General features: G+C 32.6%; 1 protein-coding gene and 1 long non-coding RNA gene across 2 annotated transcripts; one reads left to right on the forward strand and one right to left on the reverse strand.

The window, feature by feature from the left end:
* Nucleotides 1-3,452: 3,452 nt before the first annotated feature.
* On the reverse strand, nt 3,453-9,253 carry LOC143048147 (uncharacterized). The gene is made up of 3 exons (XR_012969750.1): nt 8,822-9,253; nt 8,012-8,074; nt 3,453-6,783 (listed from the first exon to the last, which is right to left on the reverse strand). It is a non-coding gene; the product is annotated as an uncharacterized LOC143048147 (long non-coding RNA).
* A 4,003-nt stretch (nt 9,254-13,256) lies between these two features.
* LOC143048148 (uncharacterized) lies at nt 13,257-18,411 on the forward strand. The gene is made up of 4 exons (XM_076221651.1): nt 13,257-13,409; nt 14,497-14,653; nt 16,428-16,557; nt 17,509-18,411. The coding sequence occupies exons 1-4, from the start codon at nt 13,301-13,303 to the stop codon at nt 18,352-18,354; spliced, it is 1,242 nt and encodes a 413-aa protein (XP_076077766.1). The 5' UTR covers nt 13,257-13,300; the 3' UTR covers nt 18,355-18,411.
* Nucleotides 18,412-19,469: the final 1,058 nt, after the last annotated feature.

Below are 19,469 nucleotides of genomic sequence, written 5' to 3' on the forward strand. Positions count from 1 at the left end.
ATTCCTCTCTATAAGCGGAAAGTTTCTCTGGGTGCTGACACCGCCAGGAGTTTTCCAAAATAGTGACTTGAGCCTGATCCATAATCAACCCAACACTACCTTTATCATTGCTTGAGGCAATATCCTCACTAAACAATTCTGACAAAACATTATGTCTAGTAATATTGTCTGAGCTTAACTCAACATCTTTGTTAACATCATTTGAAACAGATTTTAATTGTACATGTTTCATAAACCTTTCACCTTTTCTAGCAACACGACCTGTTGACTGCTCAAATCTAATTTCGCTCTCATTATCTGACTCATTGTCAGAGCGAATGTCACCAAGTATATCCCTTTCTATCGGATTAACATGGATAGAAATTTCCGACCTTGCGTCGAAATCAATATTCCTAGAAATTCTAGGAGAACCCAAATCATCGTCTAGATTCGAAACTAGTGGAATAATGGGTCTAAGAGTGTCAGATCTGAGCAAACCTTGTGTTTCTCTATTCTGACCCCTTGAATCTGGATTAGTTTCAGATCTGGGCATACCTTGCGTATCCCTATTCTGAACTATACTCTCGTTATTTGCCCCTCTAACATTGGCTAACGACTGCATCATGCTAAATAATGTATCAAATTTACTGTCAAAATTGTCTTGCAAACCTTTTATCTTGTTGTCATATTCCTGCTGCAATGCAGTTGACTTTGACGGTTTTTTCTTCGTCTTACCAGTGGTCTTGGTTCTGGACATATCTTTACTTGCCGGTAAAAAAGATGGCGTATCTTTGTTTACCTCCTCCGAAATCTCGTGCACCTCGAGATCGGATTCCATACTCATATGTATTTAAATTTTCAATTTAAACGATATATTATTAAAACTTTGTTATTTAAAGAAAGTCTTCAATAGAAACAAACTAAATTTCTAATTTTTTTGAAAACTTTGCAGCGACGAGAACATCTGTTCGCTAGCTCGCAAAAATTAAAACTGATGAGATACCTGTATATTTACCTGTAGTGGTGTGTATTACACAGGTAAGGTGATCGGACATCCTAGGGATGTTTTTATTTCTAGATCACCTAGATGTTTGCGATGAGAACTAGTTAACACGAATTATATTCTAATTTAATAAATGTCAATTTTCACTGGTAGGTATAATGAATATTATTAAAAATTAAATGTCACAGACCTTTTGGAAAAGATGATATATGTTTTATATCATTTGTTTACCCCTGTGATGTCCATCTGTCTATCAGTCAGTCCCTTCATCCATCTATCCGGTATAATTAGTGCTCTCACATGCACAATTCTTGCTATATTTTTTTGAACTCTATATTCTAGATTAATATCATTACAATGTCTCAGAGAAGTTCGAAAATTAGTAAGGATTAATCATTTTGAAAAAAGAATCTGCCTCTTTGAAACATTAATTATATAGAAAATAGCATTGTTAGTGCTCTGGTTTGTACAATTCCTGTCAGACTTTATGAAACTTTACTTATATCATATTTTCATATCAACAATATATCAGAGGAGTTTGAAATCAATGCCAATCAATCAATTTCAAAAGAGTTATGCCCCTTGGAAAAAATAATCATATGAAAAAGTGCATCATTGGCACTGTCATGTGTACAATTCTTGTCAGATAGTTTTGAAATGTATACTATTAGATGATATCAGCAATGTCTTGGACCCATTTGAACCATCAGAGCAGTTCCAAATATTTTGAAGGAGTTATGCCCTTGGAAATATTGATTGTATGGAAAATTGCATCATTAGCACTCTCATTTGTACAATTCTTGCCTAATTTTATGAATATTACTTATATCATAGATTTGTATAAACAATGTCTCAGACGAGTTGTTAAGGCTCTCCTGTGTTACACACATTTGTTGACCCTAAACTAAATATTAGTTTATTATCTGCACATTTGATTAAAAATAATAACCAGTTATAATCAAATCATCCCTGTTTTCTTGCCTAAAGTGTTGAGGAAAATCATATTTAATTTAGAAACTAATTTAAAGTGCACCATTTGACAAGATAATCTGACACTTTTTGGTGAGCAAAACAAAAAACAAACAAATTAAGTCTTAATGATTTTTTATGATAATTTAAGTGGTGCTTCCAAAAGCCCTTAAACAATATGCTGTTTGGTCTTTAAGGGATTTTTGTTATGACTATATTATTTATATTTTTGAATATTTATTCATTATTTTTTATATATATTGATTTTAAAGTTTTACATATTTTAAATGTTTGTCTTAATTTATCCTTTGTGCATTTTCTTTTATTCAGAATTTTTTTGATATACCAAAATTGTTTAAACTGTCACTTTTTTATTTTGTTAGGTAAGTTGCCAAAGGAGTAGGTTCATTAAGACCCCTTTTTGGCCCCAAAATATTGCAATTTTACAAAATTGTTATAATGTAAACTTTAGTTATTTATTGGATAGTAGTATGGTTCTGCTACATAAATATGGGCTGTTTTTGTCAATACAATGCACATATATTGGATACTACTAGCATCATTAAGTCATGCTAAATTACTGAAATTTTAACAATTCCAGCATTTTACTTAAATTTTAGACGGTTTCCGTGTAAAACGAAAGTGGCCGCATCCGTGTTCATCCAAAATATTGAAATGGAAGTTGTATTTTATGATAATACATAACATATATAAAGATTGAGGACGAACACGGATGCGGCCACTTTCGTTTTTGACAAAAACCAACTGAAAAGTGACATTTTTTCGCATGTTTGGTATATTTTTCATATTTTAGCTTGAATCGCATCGTTTTTAATGACTGAATAAGTTAAAATCTTTCATATAAATTAATTGAATCATATAAAATAGACACTTAAGTGTTTAAAAAGTGTTCAAAATCTTTCGTCAGATGAAACTGAAATTTGAAGCCAAAATCGGTCCTTACCGGACCTACTCCTTTTAAATCAGTGTTCATAAATATCATAATTAACAGGCCCTGCTTTTATTTAGAGAAATCTACTGACTATATATGAAATCATTATGGTCAATAGTATTGGAGAAATATATGACGAAAAAATTAGATTTGTTTAACATATTTAAAATCCAAAGTAACAGCAAACAGGATGTGGTGCCTGAAAGATAGAACAATAAAAGCTAGAACTAAATAGCTTAGTAATTAGTATTCAAACAATTTAGCATATTTTCCTCTGGAATATGCTTTTATAGCTGACTATACAGTTCATGTTTTCCTCATTATTGAAGGCTGTACAGTGACCTATAGTTAATTTCTGTGTCATTGGTCTCTTGTGCAGAGTTGTCAAATTGGCAATCAAACCACGTCCTCTAATTTATATATTGAAAGATTACACTGTTAAGTTTGGTCTTGAGATTCCATCCGTCCTATCATAGATTACCTCACATGTTTTACCACTATGAACATTTAGAAGGTGCTCTTTTAATTTATAGAAGTAAAACTTTCAGACTGATTCCATGTTTTATTGTTGAAGTGACATTTACATTATATTTTTTTTTTATATTATTGTTTTGTTATTTATCCTTCTTAAGTTTTGAAGCTTTTCAAGTCCATCTATGCATCTATTTGACTTGTATTGTGTTATAAATTGGCAAAAATATGTACTTCGCATTTTTACTGATATTGTGTCAACTTGTAGTATATTAACATAGACTTATGGAGGACTTTTTGATTGTCTGGAGGGGACCAGGAGGAATTTGAAATTAATATTCTGACATTGTAAAAGAAATGAAATAAATAATTCTTACCAACAACAGGATAACAAGGAATCAATTTGAAACACAAAATGCAGAAAATAGATTTTCTTGCAAGGTAGCTGCAGAAAAAAACCCCATGCAGAGTATAAAAGGAATATAAATATCCAATCCTCCAAAAAAATTCCTTCTGTCCCATTATCATATGAAATGAGCATCCACTATGCTGTGAATATTATGCTGAACCTTAAGGTGGCACTTGTCATTGTTTTATGTGTTATTGTTATTTGATATCTATATATTGTTCCATGCTTTATGCTAATATTTACTCAGATACTGTGAGATTCTGGTGATTGACTTTTTAAATCAAATAAACAAATTAAAATTATTTAATAAATTTTCCTTTACTAGTATTACATCATACCACATTATTTCAATTTATGTTAATTTGCATTCCAAGATGATGTTTTTGTTCCTAGCTGTTACAGTTGGCACAACTAAGTTATAACTTTTTGATGAAATTTATGGCTTTAACAATCCTAAATGCATATACAGGTTTGTGGTCTATGGAAGCTATACATTTTCTCTGAAAACCAGAAATAATGATAGGTCTCTAAGTAACACACATGCACATTTTGTTTTAGGCCAGAAACAAATGATCAATATGTATGTTCACAAAGCGTTCATTTTATATGACCGCAAAAATGATTTTGCTATCATATAGTAAAATTTTACTAGAATTGAATGCAAAAAAAAAGACTCAAGAAATGTGACTGAAAACAACATCAAACTTGGGTCTAAAACCTGAGGGCACATTAATCCGACAGGTAGTTAAATTTATTTAGGAACTGTGGTAATCTGCATTTCAAAGACCATGACCCATTTTGAAGTCCATACAATACAACAGGAAAACAATGATAAGGTATAATGATAATATATAACAGTAATGTCAGATCTTTTAAATCCATATATGTAACACAAACAGATATGAGATCGTTCTCAAGTTTCCACCACAATTCTCTGAGACGAATTTGCAAAATATTCTGGCCAAACTGAAATTTCAAATGTATCCTGAAAAAAAAATTGACAGAGGCGCTTCAGATGGCTGGGGCATGTTCTCGGGATGCCTGCATCCAATATAACTAGAATAACTCTCAGGTGGACGCACATGGAAAAGAGATAGAGAGGAAGACCTTAAACCATTGGGCGTCGAACAATTGAAGCAGAACTGAAGGAGCTTGATATGACTTGGGGATAAGCTAAAAGAAAGGCTAAATACAGATCTGGATGGCGAAATCTTGTGGTGATCCTAATGTTCCACTAGGAGTGATGAGGATAAGTAATAATGATATGCAATCGTTGTCCGAAGACAAATTTAGCTTCCAAGCAATAACTTTAGTGAAAGGGATTGATCTCTATGAAATTTTACCAGAAGGTTCAATACCACAAAAAAAAAGTCTGGGATTGATTTTGGGGTAATGGTTCCAACAGTTTAGGAATTATTGGCAATAAAAATCATTTTTGTAGTTGCAGGAAAATAACTTGTGTGTATAAATCTCTGAAATTGTACCACAACATTCAATATCACAAAGGGAAGGTTTTGATTGAGTTTTGTGGTTATTGTCCCAAACTGTTCAGGAATTGGGAGCCCAAAAGGGGGCATTTTTCTAGTTTCCATGTAATAAATTGTGTGTAAGTGTATTGAATCCATGGATCTCTCGAATATTTTTTCAGTAGCCATAATTGACAGATCAACAATATTTGATATTTTTTTTTTTTTTTTGTATTGAATAAGAAAGTATTTGGTTTTGATCTTCTTTGGTTTTTTTTAAATTGGTGAGGTCAAAACGAATCAGAACATTTTTCACATGTAATATCGTTACATGCTATTTTTTTTAATTTCTTAACATTTGTCTTTGTGATAGTTCGTCAAAATGCAAATATTGAAAAAGTTAAGCATTTGTACTTAGAGCATGATAACTTGCAAAGCGACTGAAAACAAAGACCCTAGGACACAACTGATTTTCTTGTATTTGGAGATGTCGAATCTTGGTATGTTTTTTTTCTCTAAATCTGGCTCAAAAGTTTTAAAATGCTTCCATTTTTGGAATGATATCAAACATAAGTAAAAAATTAGTAAATAATAGAACAAAAAAATATGAAGTATCCATTCATGACATCGTCTTACCTTGAGTATACTATCTTATCATGTATGAAATATTTGACACTGGACTAAAGCAAACATCAGTCAATTAATCAATCAATCTGTTCATTACACAAAATCACTACAAAAACATTGCAAAAAAGCGACGACACAGCGCATGGATTGCTATTTTCATTAAACGCACATTGATGCCTTTGATATAGACCCAAAAACAAGTCTAAGGTCAATAAAAGTCCCAGACAGTACCTTACAATAGAGCGGAAGTCTTTCAAGCTAGATGTCAATCACGCTACACCTATGTATTGACAAACTAAATTATATGGTCCATTACAGAAACAACTTAGTATAGTATAGTTGTTAGATAATTACCCTTCTCAACATTGTTTTATAAAACGTGTATATGTATAGTATGACTTTTTTTTGTGTAGTTTTTAACTGAACATTTGCATACTCCAATACAAAGTCAATCACCGCGAACAAACCACGCATGCCAATAGTTTACCATTGATATAAGGTGGACACGGAAGTGAACCACACATTCCTTTAGTAAAATACCAAACTGCATTGTCATTATTTGTAGTCCCATAGTGCTCCCATTCGTTGTCTACACACACGTATTCAGTACTCATTCTGTTCTTGTACAGTGATGACTCTGACATCAGATATCCCCAGTATTCAACGGTCCAATCCTTAGGGCATGTTTTCCGTCCAGGAATCATCACCAATGAGAACCGGAATAAAAGTCGACAAACAGAACAAGGAACTTCTAAACTATCTGCTACATCGGGAGCATCTATTTCCACTCCATACAGCTCACTTATAGTATAGATAGTTTGTAGATCTCCCCATTCTGGAATTTTCGTTAGACACAAGTAGTTTGAACCTGAACCATATTTATCCCATTTCTTCCCTGCTGAGTAACCTACAGATACAAATAAGATACTGTAAACTACTTTCACCTGACTTAACTTTGGACTATTATTGTAATTTTATCATGTTTGAAAATTTTGCATTTCATTTGGACATGTTGAACTGTCACATTGCGCATTTAGATTTATGATGTTCGATCCTCGGGACCTTGAGGACACGTTTCATTTTATTTTTTTTTTGGAATATATGCACTGAGTCTGATTTTAGGAACGATTGATCGTTTTTTTTTTTCCCTCAATTTGTATTGATGGTGCATGTTGGTTGTTTTTTTTTTATCTCGTAGTGCGTGTTATTGCAATTTAAAGTAGATATTCTCAACTGTGAATGCTGTCAGTGTGATAAGTATATGTTACAATTGTGTAAAGGAGAAGACTTCATACGTTGGTAAAACTTGTGTCAAATCTTATTTGCCTTTTTCAGCAAAATAAATTATATACTTGTAGACCAAACCTATACACTTGAAAATGCATCAGGTTATTTGTCTTATCTAATATAGGAAAACTGCATGGGTTTCAATCAGTAGTTTTATTGTAGAGAAACATACCCCTTGACATAATTACTATGGTATAAAGTTCAATCACAGCTCCTTAAAAAGGAAATGTAATGTTTACCAATGAAATAATGAAAGGCGCTATAAGGACTCGGAAGTCATTAAGAAATTAGAATTAAGTTTACGTGGTTTCATTTAATACGTTATAACTTATATATTTTAAACTCAGGGAAATATATCTCCAGTATGCATAGGGAATTTCAAATCATTGAACACATAAGCTTGTATTCACTTTGTCCAACTTATTTCTTTTGGCAAACTGAGTAGCAGCTTTAAGCTTTATTCAGAGTCGGCAAGGTATACACACAGAGACAACATATGAGCTTTTAACCGACACAGTAGTACATGTTAAAACCGTCCAAATTGTCACGTAGGAGCATGTCACCTTTGAGCGCATGAGGGTGTTGTCGATATAATTTAACACTATCGGATATTTTCTGTTTTTCCATCAAGCAAGTCCACGCAGTTCGTGGAAATAGCAAGGTTGGTCAATGACGAATGTTGGCTATTAACTACATAATGAGCTAACACGTAAGAATCCAACTCAAAATGAGTCTTCAAAAAAAAAAGGTAACATATAGTACTCTGAAATTTTATAAAATGTCTAGCATTAATTCGTTTCACCACTTGAATTCACGCATTGACGCAACACGTAGTTAAAACAACTTACCATCGTAAACCAATTCTGTGTCATTCCTGCAAATTGTCCTTCCCCATCTTATGTATGTCGGACCTAGAACCACATAGAAAATATATACAATAATTGAAGTCAAATGTATATTGAAACGATGAAAGTGTATTGTATATTAGGCTCCGATCTTTCGTGATTTAACCTGAACGCCTAACTTGAATGGTAGTTCCTTGACTTCTTCCATCCACCACTTATACCCCTACTTTGTAGCATCCGATTGGCTGTGCAGGATGCTTAAATACGTGCCACTGGAACGGTCGGAATGAGGAAGGATAATTCAACAACTTCATGAAGGGAGGGTGCTACGATCTTGAAGGTAAATATACCTTGCTGCAACAACTCATTTATGGTTCCATATGTGGTCTGTGGCAAGGCAAATTCCAATCCATACCCAACATACCAGTGACCATTTTGCCGTTTCCAGCTTTTATCACAGTCGAATCAGTGCGCAGAATCAATTTATTGAATCTATGATTAAGTTGTTCTCGTTCTAAATAAGTATTTTCCCACCGAACATTAAGAAATGTTTAAAGCAATCAGTCATTCATTCCTTTATCATGGTTGTATACATGTATGTGCTGGTGTGTTATCCAGGGAACAATTGGTTCTTCACTCAATATGTGTTTTGTCGTAATTTTATTGATATATCTATACTTCTTTTATTTGTTTTTTTTTTTGTTTTGTATTTTTTGTATCGTGAAATTGATATTTTAATTGAATTCTACTTTAAATTGTTGTGAAATTCATTTAATTGATTTCACTTCTCGTACAAAATGACAATGAGCTTACCGCCAATTGTTCTGGTCAAAGAAGTATCTCGGGTTGTATCGTGTGTCGTACTATCAAATCCAGTATCTACTTCACTTTCCGAGGTAGACTCTTTAGGTCTGTCTGAATTATCAGGCGACTCCTGGTTGATAGCTACCATCATCTGTCTCAGTTGAGTATCAGTCAACGTAGTACCATGACATCTCCCAGAATAGTATATGACTATGCCTATTGCTAAGAAGAAGACCAATATTATTAATATTCCAACACTAATACCAATGCATAGTAACTTTTCCACAGGTTTGGTTTGAAGAAATGCTGTACCAAACTTCATCTTATTTATTTTCTCTTCGTTTGTTTTGATAAGTTGTAAATTGCAGCCTTCTTGCTGAGTGTTATGTAAAATATTATATGCCATAGTTGAGAAGTGAAAATTATAACTAGTTTACTGCATGTTTTACTAGTAACCAGAGTATGTAAATTGTGTCTTCCTGTTTACTTTGATGCTAATATCATATTCTCTGAGTGGTACTTAAATCAACAATTCAAAATTTGTAGTAATTATACTGTATTGAAAATAACATACTGCTCATATTCGTAAAAAAAAATGAAATGCAATGATTTTTTTTCAATATTACAAGAGAAATGCCATCGTAACATTAATACTACTATTTAAGCATTTCTATATATCTTACACATATATGTACTGTTAAGTGCAAATCAAAGTACTGAAGTACTGAACATCGGATGATCGCAAGTTCTTGTGAATGGTCAAAAGCACTTGTTTCAGAAAAAAACCCATCTATATACCTGAAACTGAGGGTAATGTACAGAGATATATTTTTTCCTGAGACAAGTTCGTGTGTGGATGATGAATAAATGACAGGAAATTCAACCTCTACGTAATAACTGTTATATTGTAGTGATATAAATCAGTATATTATTAATCATTTTCTAGTGCTTTTCATTCAAAAACAAATGTATAGGCAAACAAAAACAAAAACCAACATTACACAGATAACTGATCAGGGAGCAACAGGAACCCCACAAACACTTTGGGATGAAAATTAATCAGCTCTTACGTACAGATAAGCAATTCCAACTATTGGCACCCTTTGTGCTGTTAAGGGCAAGCCACATTTTGGTGATAAGTCACATTCCCTAACACCACAATCGTTTAAAAATGGGCCATCAATTGGAGCTCCGACGAGAGGAATTTATCTTGTATCTTTGACACAGATATTCCATATCGGTAAATCAAATTATGAGAAACGGTCTGTAAAACATTCGAAGGCATAATTTCAACTTTAACGAATACCACTTAAAATATGTTGTTCAATTTACCGTTTCAGAATCTAAAACATTATGTGCAATATTTCCAAAAGCGTACACGAAACTTTATTCTTATCATTATGTACAAACAGTTAGATAACCCAAAGTCCGTTAAATTCTGAGGGGCGAATTGATTCTGAGTTATCAGCAAACATGTTACAACTTGGAGAAAGCAACTCGCTCGCTCGCTCAAAATGCTCTGCTGTCAATATAATATACTAGTATAAATTTTATATACCGGTATGTTTCGGAGTTTAGAGTGAAGTCCATTTCATTGAACCAGTATACTAGTAAATTATTGTTCAGCGGCCAGCTGTATATCGCCCTTGCTTTTGGATTTTCTGGCTGCACTGAAGATCATTGGGTTGTTTTCTGCTCTTTAATAGGATTGTGGTCTCTTTGATGCATTCCCCGTTCAATTCTACGTTTTAAGTTAAACCTTCCAATTGATATTTTATAGTGTGTCTTTCTGTGTTGTGATGTTATACTATTGTTTCAGAAAAGGGAGACGGTTTGATACCATTAAAACGTTTAATCCCGCTTCAAATGTTTGCACCTCTCCTAAGTTAGGAATCTGATGTACAGTGGTTGGCGTCTGTTTATGTAGTTCAGGTGTCCTCGTTTTTCGTTGTTATATGTTATACACGTTGTTTTATTCCGTTTGAATGGTTTTACACTAGTTATTTCGGGGCTCTTTATAGCTTGCTGTTCGGTGTGAGCCAAGGCTCCATGTTGAAGGTCGTACCTTGACCTATAATGGTTTACTTTTATAAATTGTTACTTGGATGGAAAGTTGTCTCATTGGCACTCATACCATATCTTCTTATATCTCTAAAACATTTCTTTTCCAATAAAGTTTTTCTCGGCAGCACTTTGCATTGATATAATCGATTTACACAGAAAATGTAACTAAGTGGAAAACTGACTCCATAATCTGTTGTTCTTTTTTTTTTACGTTTTAAACGATCAGTTTGGATTAGTAAGAGAAATCTCTGGTTTTAGGGTTGAGATGTTTATAAAATGTCTCTTCATTGTTCGTCGTAGTCCTCTGTCTTTTGATTGGATGATTGTTACATCGTTCGATGCTTACTATTCCATGAGATAATTCAGTATACTGTAGATGTTTAGTGTGGTGGTACTTGAGTTATTTTAGAAATATTTTTGCGCTATACTTCGAGGTCGTATGCTGTCCTTGGTCCTTTGTTTTGTGTAGTTATTCCATATAGTTGCCAGTTGTTTCTAATATGGAAATAGGCAGATGTGATATATGATTGCCAATGTGACAACTCTTCACCAAAGTTCAAATGAAATTGGTGCGAGTAATGATAGTATACCATAAAGCCTTCAATAATGAGAAAAACCATACATGTATAGTCGGCTTTAAAAGTCACCGATATGAAAAAAAATGTGAATTATTGAATTGAGAAAACTAGAAAACCAACGTCATATATAAAAAATAAAATGTGGTATGATTGCCAATGAGACAACTCTTTACAAGAGACCAAATGACACCGAAATAATCACCTATATGTCATTGTACGGCCTTCAACAATGAGTAAAGCCCGTACCACATAGTCTAGTCCGAGATTACTCTGACGTCCAACGGCTGTTTTGCCAGACAAGCTGGGGCTGTGGACGCCAGAGTAATCTCGGACTACACAGTCAAGAATAAAACCCGAAATGAAAAATGTAAAACAATTTAATAGGGAGAACTAACAGCTTAATTTATGTACAAAAAATGAACGAAAAACAAATATGTTACACAGCAACAAACGACAACCACTGAAATTGACTAGTTCAAAGCCAATACCAACCCAAAAAAATCATGCATCTAAGACAAAATAATCAAGCAGAACACATAAAACATCCATTGGATTTAGTTTAAGACGTCATTACCAGTCAAGAGATTGTGACAAAACAACTCTAACCCTATATGTGGCTACGGAGTCCGTTAACGAATTAGAGCTGAATGAAAACTGTTTATTTTTCTTTGTGCGGAATACACATTATGGAAAACAAATAATTTTATTTTATTCCTCGAGGTGATTGATATTTCGTCGCTTAATGTCCAGTGGCTAATGCGTGTCCAGTACGGAACATACTGAGGCATTACTCTAAACATCAGCTCTGTTAGCAATGGAGTGAGAGACTGTGTGTGTGTGTGAGAGACTGTGTGTGTGTGTGAGAGACTGTGTGTGTGTGTGTGTGTGTGTGTGTGTGTGTGTGTGTAATCAGTTTTGGGTAGTGTGAATATTTAGTTCAGTGTTTGACTGAAGATGACATAAATGTGATTAATATTGCAATTTTAAAAATACCTTATTAATATCAGAGACATATATGTCTCTGTTAATATATTAAACAAACATTACATTGTCAATCCTACCACATCTCCTTATTTTTATATTAATGATATATTTTCGAGACTAAGAAATGCTACTTTCATTAATTAAAACGTATTTTAACAGGTTAATTTTTTAACACATCATTTTCCATATATCAGGAAAATTGATGTCAACTATACTACTTGTATGATCAAGCCACTAGTTAATTCTGATTTAATATTGCATAACCAATTACAGTTAAAATGAATATTTAAAATAATTTTGTTGCGGGACAATCACTTTTATCTCATAAAAACATGAAATAAAGGGGTATAAACGGGAATAAAGCTTTTACCAGAATACGGTCATGTATACATACTAAACATAAAGACGTGAGCGGAGGGAGAAAGATTGGTATGAAAGTGTGAATTATCGTGTTAAATTTTTTAATGCCTAAAAGGGTCCTATGATTAGGAAATAAAGAATTTGAATTTGAATTTAAAGACTCACAATAAAAATAGTATTACGTAACGTAAATACTTTCAAATATTTAATAAAGGGAGACAATTAGCATGAACAAAGTATTATAGAATATTATTCAATAAGTCTCTATGGTGAAATTCCATATATCTCCATGTTTACTATTATACTGTTTATATCAACAACTTTATAAAAAAAAATGTGTTAGATTACCGTTTAATGAGATTTAGAAAACGTTATTAAGTAGGATTAGCATTACTTGATAATAGAAGTTGTAATTATTCAATATATTGTAATTAAATCAACCGACTTTTAAATGTTAACAAAGTTTTATTTGTCAAAATTCAAAATACCTAGATAGAGAAAAATGACCACGGAAGCAAGTACAGCAGTTAAGAAAAAGAAAACGTCTTCAAAATTGGCGGATGCAGGTCAAATGCAGGCAATACTTAATAGTTTCTGCAAGTCACAGTATGGTAGGTTGTTTGTTTGTTGCAGATTTTGTTATAGTTTTAATTACTTGTAGATATAGTTTATATCATCATAATCTAAGTCATTCTTGTAGTTTTGCTATGCTATATTTGTATAAAACTAAATTATCCTAGTTGTAGGGTTTATAGTTTTGTTTTTGATACATTTAAAGTGCACAGAGATTTAGCTGAACAAGTTCACCAATTGGATATACATAAAATAAAATCATAATTTTTCGCAGGATTAGTTTAGTTATCAATTTAGTATTTTTTTTAACTTGAATTCGTAATTTGAAGCCTCAAGAATTGTATATGCTCAAGTTTTTTACTTTTCTGTTCTCGCCGTCTACATAATTCCCAAAGATCCTTGTTGTTGTACTAATATATTATAAAATATTGTGTGTTTCACATTTTTGTAGCCTACGTTGTTATTCTATATCTATACATTATGATAGTGCTTTAAAAAAACACATTAAACAGTATTTTATTTGCAAAATTATATATAACATGCTATGGCAATACATAAAATATACATACTGTGACAAAAGACTTATAACATAGGATTGTCCTGTATTGAATACAATAAGAACACACATGTTGTAACTAACCAATAATACCAGATCTAGTTTTCCGTGCACTCTTCAAATAGTTACAGAGCTTAATTGTCAGATATCTAGAATAAGCTTTCAACAAACAAGATAGTTAAAAAATATTAGGCCATGCACAATTATAGCGTGGCAAAAACAATATTCTTTGTGCTGGACATACCGATACAAAATGGAATTCATTATCAACACAAAGACGCATTTCTCTTGGTATATCAGAGAAGCAACCAACTTCAACATTAAGTTTCAATGTACCTGACTTCGTAGTTTTGTAAGAATGTTAATATTAGCTATAATAAGGAACGTAACGTAATCATGGTAATGACTCGTTGTATCTTGCACTCTCATTTAATGTTTACAATAGATGTTAATTAACTAATTGTTTTGTTATCTATTATTAAATATTTTGATTATTAGGCAACTTTATGTTTAATTGACTTTTGTTATTGTTGATGCACGTCACATTTTTACACGACTTTTCTTTATAGGAAATGCTATCACAAATAAAAATCCGTTCGATGATAAAACGTTGGAGAAGAAATTGAAAAAGTTAGACAAGGAACAAAAACTACGGGCTTCAGAAATGTTCTGGAAACAGCGCAAATTCTTCATCGAGAAGGCTTTTGATGACAACGACGAATTAAGGTACATAAATGCTCTATAATTTTCATGTGTTTGTGCTTGCTTTAAACATGAATATCAGTGGCGGATCCAGAAAAAAATTTGGGGATGGTCCCAAATAAATATTGAATGGTATGAAAAAGGTTAAAAAATACCTTCGACATTATGGAAGATCATGAATTTGGACAACACCATGCAATGCACATATTCCTAGGTAAAGGAGTTTAAAGACATGTAAAACTGATTTTTATTTAAGACTGTATACAATATCTTGCAATCTAAAATAGCACAACATTCAACTGTCATCTGAATTAGGCAAGCTGTAAAAAAAGTTTAGCTAAAATGTTCCGAATCGGTAAAAAATAGTTCTACGTAAAATTGTTCAAAATTTACTAATTTAACAAAGAGTCGTTTATCAGGTCATTCAAAATCATGCGTCGCGGGTGTTTTCTTGCAAAGTTATCTATAATTTGTGTTATGTTTAGTTCCAAACTGTAGTGCACACATGCATCAACACAAGTCCGTTTAAACGCGATTGTCCCATAGTTGTTCTCAGGTAGGTTTTTAAAAGTGATAACTCACTGTTGCATCGCTCACATTCGCAACTCGTCACCCCCATGGTAGCTATGATTTTTAAGATAACAGAAATATTTGGAAAGTCTGTTTTGCAACATACTTTCAGAGCACCGGCTACAGTTTCTGGTTTTGAAAGCATTGACTCGCAAGTCTTTTGCCACAAACGCAGTTCGGACGGCATTGTAGATGGACTCGGCAAATCGGTTGGTAAAAGTCTACAAAATGTTTAATTAACTCTTCCCATGTATATAATATTCATTTTTCATATGCATAAATATGCGCTATTGGAATATCCACTGATTTCTTCATCTAAGTGACTTACTATATACATGGGAAGAGTTTTATATATCGCCGATTTCAAGTTTAATACGCTACTGACCTAAATTATAAACATTAATTACACCTTTGAACAACATACGTTTATTAATTTTTTTTTTTTTAAACTTTTTAATTATTTTTAATTAAATACGCTATAAAAGAACAAATTTTAAGTTATGAATGGTGATCTTCCCTGAACTCGCAATTAAGTTGGTTGCGTTTATGAAATAGAAAAATCAAACCTTTTGTATAGTAACGGTACCAAGTGCACTGCACAAGTGATGATCTTGCGGCAAAATATACGAGCATCAAGATTCACAAATTACAATTGAACGAAAAACAATACATGTTCAATGTAATTATATGGTTATAATCCACGCACACAAACTTTTCAACTATCCGATCAAATCCCAAAACATGAAATGACGTTTTTTGTCGAAGTTATCTCTCTTTCACCACTTACCATTAACTACATTGTTCAGTTACAGATATTTCATTTAGATCCATGATTGTTGAGTTCATTTGGATGATGCTTTAGGTCAGCTACAAAACTTAGCATTTTATTCCAAGGAAAATACATCACTTTGTACCTGTCTTGCTGACGATAATGTTCTTTTTGTGTGCGTGTCTTTTCCCCTTAGAATGTTACCAAACTGTGACATGAGGCAAACCCAACAATAATAGACATCGCTATTATTTTAAACGCTACATGCTCGATGGATTAGCAGCAAAACACATTTGACAGCATTCGACACAAGATACAAATGTCACTAAAAAAACACTGCAATGCAGAGTTTTAGTATTTTCCGTCTTAAATTCAAAAGATATTGTAAATTGTACATTTAACCCTTTCCATGATAATCCTCGTTGTCTAGAAAACTGTAATTTTGTTGAAATATTGTAGGTTTGCAAAACTAAGAAATGAGAAAGAAAGCCCAAGAAAGGAGAAAACCTTTTCACTGCCAGAAATTCCTTCGTCTGCAAATACTCCAACTTCAAATTCAAGATCTGTTAACCAATCCAACGGCAACAAGGTTTGTATCTAGCCAATTGACATTCAATACAAGGAAATTATATATTATGATTTAATGACAAACTTAAAATTACAAAAAATATTGTATCATCACGCCTTGAACAGTGTACATTAAAATCCCAGTATAAAACAAAACAGAGAATGCGCAAACAAATAACTAAAAACAAATTATAAATTGCTTTCATCTAAACCTTTAATAGAGAAATATGTAAACACAGATGCAGTTATTAGAACGTAATTACAAGGGACATGTATTAATTTGTCAAGACATGCGCAAATAATTGGAATGCCGACTAGGTTTTTTAGGTGTTTTTCTTTGCGAAAATATTTTTCGAGATGTCAACTTTTAAGAGGGTTTCAATCAAACTTAAATGAACAAATTCGTGCTATTGCAGAATATATATAAAAAAAAAAAAATGAACGCAAACACTTGTAACCTGTATTTACAGACTTATCTCTTGTAGTCTCATTGTCATTCACACCACATCTGCTTTTTTATATATATTATCATTTACATGGAATATATCAGTTAGTATCACATTAGTATTAAATTTTGTTCTTTCTGTAAATGATTTAATTTTTGTATGTATACAGACAAGACAAGACAATACAAATACTTTATTAAAGTCTCACCACTTGTTACATATAAAATATACAGCTTTTTAAAACACAAATTAACAACAAGAGCCACTACATAAAGAGTTATGAGAGACTATAAAAAAAAATTAATCTTAAATTATAATACAAATACAACTTAAGTCAACTATCATGAATATAAAATACATTTTCGCTTTATTAAAATTTCATAGCAGATTTTGGCATGTCTAAAGTGACTTATAGGTCCAAAGGGCCGGGTGCTGATACATGTAATTACAACCGGTTATTGATATAGTGTTTACTTTTATAAAACAGATGTCACTATAATAAACAATTTGATATTGATATGTTGTAGGGAGATATATCAACAATGGCTAGTGCTTTGTTTCCAAAAATTGTTGAACGCATTCGACCAAAGAGTAACAAACCAAAGAAAAAGCTTAAGAAACAAAGAACACTTATAGAGCTACAAAAACAGTCCAATCTTATCCCCACTCCAGTATTGTCAGAATCGCCAGTCATGAGACATGGAAGTGCAAACGAAGAAGTCAAGCCTAACCCAATACTGATTCCTTTAGAAACAACTACCGAGGCGAACTACACAAATTGTGACGTGAAAAAAAAATGTAAAGACAAGAAACAATTAACTGACAAAGATAAGGATGGAAGGAATATAAAGAATAAAAGGAAAAAGAAAACAGAAGAAAATGAACTGAGCTTACTGACAACTGGTCAAAACAAAAACAGTAATGGATCATATATAAATGACAATGAAACTATTTCTATGCCCGTAAGGGAAAATTTAGAGCTTGCAGATCAGGATGAAAATGATCATTCTATGTTAATGAAATTAATGGGAGAAACAAATACGTCGTTGACGGATGATATTAAACTTGAATTAAGTAAGATGAGAGATTATGAAGCGAGACGAAATTCAACGATCAAGTTACTTAATTCGACAGAAAAGCTGTCCACAGATGAACTTTTATTGAAACTTACAATGTCACTACCTATGCGATTATTATTGAAAACAGATAAGACATTGAACGATTTAAGTTCAGCTCTTGGTTTTGAAAAGAGAAGAACAAAATTGCTTCAGAGAGAAAAAACTATGACGGATAAACCAGCTCTGACTGATGACAGATTCAGAAAATTAATTGACTCTCTAGAAAGACAAGACCATATGAGTCAGGAAATTTAATTAAGAATGTGATATTATTCTATCATGAAATATTAAAATAAAAAAAAATAAAAAAAATATACATGTACATATAAAAAAGAAGATGTGGTATGATTGTCAATGAGACAACTATCCACAAAAGACCAAAATGACACAGACATTAACAACTATAGGTCACCGTACGGCCTTCAACAATGAGCGAAGCCCATGCCGCATAGTGAGCTATAAAATGCTCCGATAAGACAATGTAAAACAATTCAAACGAGAAAACTAACGGCCTTATTTATGTAAAAAAAAAATGAACGAAAAACAAATATGTAACACATAAACAAACGACAACCACTGAATTACAGGCTCCTGACTTTGGACAGGCACATACATAAATATTGTGGCGGGGTTAAACTTGTTAGCGGGATCCCAATCCTCCCCCTAACCTGGGACAGTGGTAAAACAGTACAACATAAGAACGAACTATAAAAATCAGTTGAAAAAGGCTTAACTCATCAGATTGATAAAAATACAAGTGGACGTGGCCCGGTACTTATACATCCCGACTCAAAAAGACACAATGAACAGATCTGAGAGTACTCGCAGTTATCTGACAGCTAGTTCAAAGCCACTAACAACTAATAAAAAAAATCATGCAACTAAGACTAAACATGTATATATTTCTAATTCTTTTTCGATTTATACTTAACCGGTTGATTATTTTTCTTATAATATATTAATCAACGCGATGTCACGGTTTTAACTCAACAGTTATAGCGAAAACAGCGTATCACACTTGCTGCAGTGATAGAATCGCTTTTATATAGATTAGACCGTTTCCTGTTTGAATGGTTTTACACTAGTAATTTCTGGGGCCCATTATAGCTTACTGTTCGATGTGGGCCAAGGCTCTGTGATGAAGGCCGTATATATATACGTTGACCTATAATGGTTACCTTTATAAATTGTTACTTGGATTGAGAGTCAGTTTCTCATTGTCACTCATGATACATCTTCCCATATCTAAGCTAAGTTATAGTAAAACAAATTGAACGCTTGATAGTTTGAAAGATGGAATATAATAGAACAAATAGTGATTTAGTGATTTAATGTAATGCATTGATACTATCTATATCTTTATTTACCAA

This window comes from Mytilus galloprovincialis, chromosome 10 (assembly GCF_965363235.1).
Source record: "Mytilus galloprovincialis chromosome 10, xbMytGall1.hap1.1, whole genome shotgun sequence".
NCBI classification, from domain to species: Eukaryota; Metazoa; Mollusca; class Bivalvia; order Mytilida; family Mytilidae; genus Mytilus; species Mytilus galloprovincialis.

Excerpts from the sequence above, each read along its gene's own strand:
- LOC143048148 (XM_076221651.1), top strand. The coding sequence starts at position 13,301 with ATGACCACGGAAGCAAGTACAGCAGTTAAGAAAAAGAAAACGTCTTCA. Across the intron at positions 13,410-14,496 it reads TTTCTGCAAGTCACAGTATG|GAAATGCTATCACAAATAAA; the intron begins GTAGGTTGTTTG and ends TTTTCTTTATAG. Across the intron at positions 14,654-16,427 it reads GATGACAACGACGAATTAAG|GTTTGCAAAACTAAGAAATG; the intron begins GTACATAAATGC and ends GAAATATTGTAG.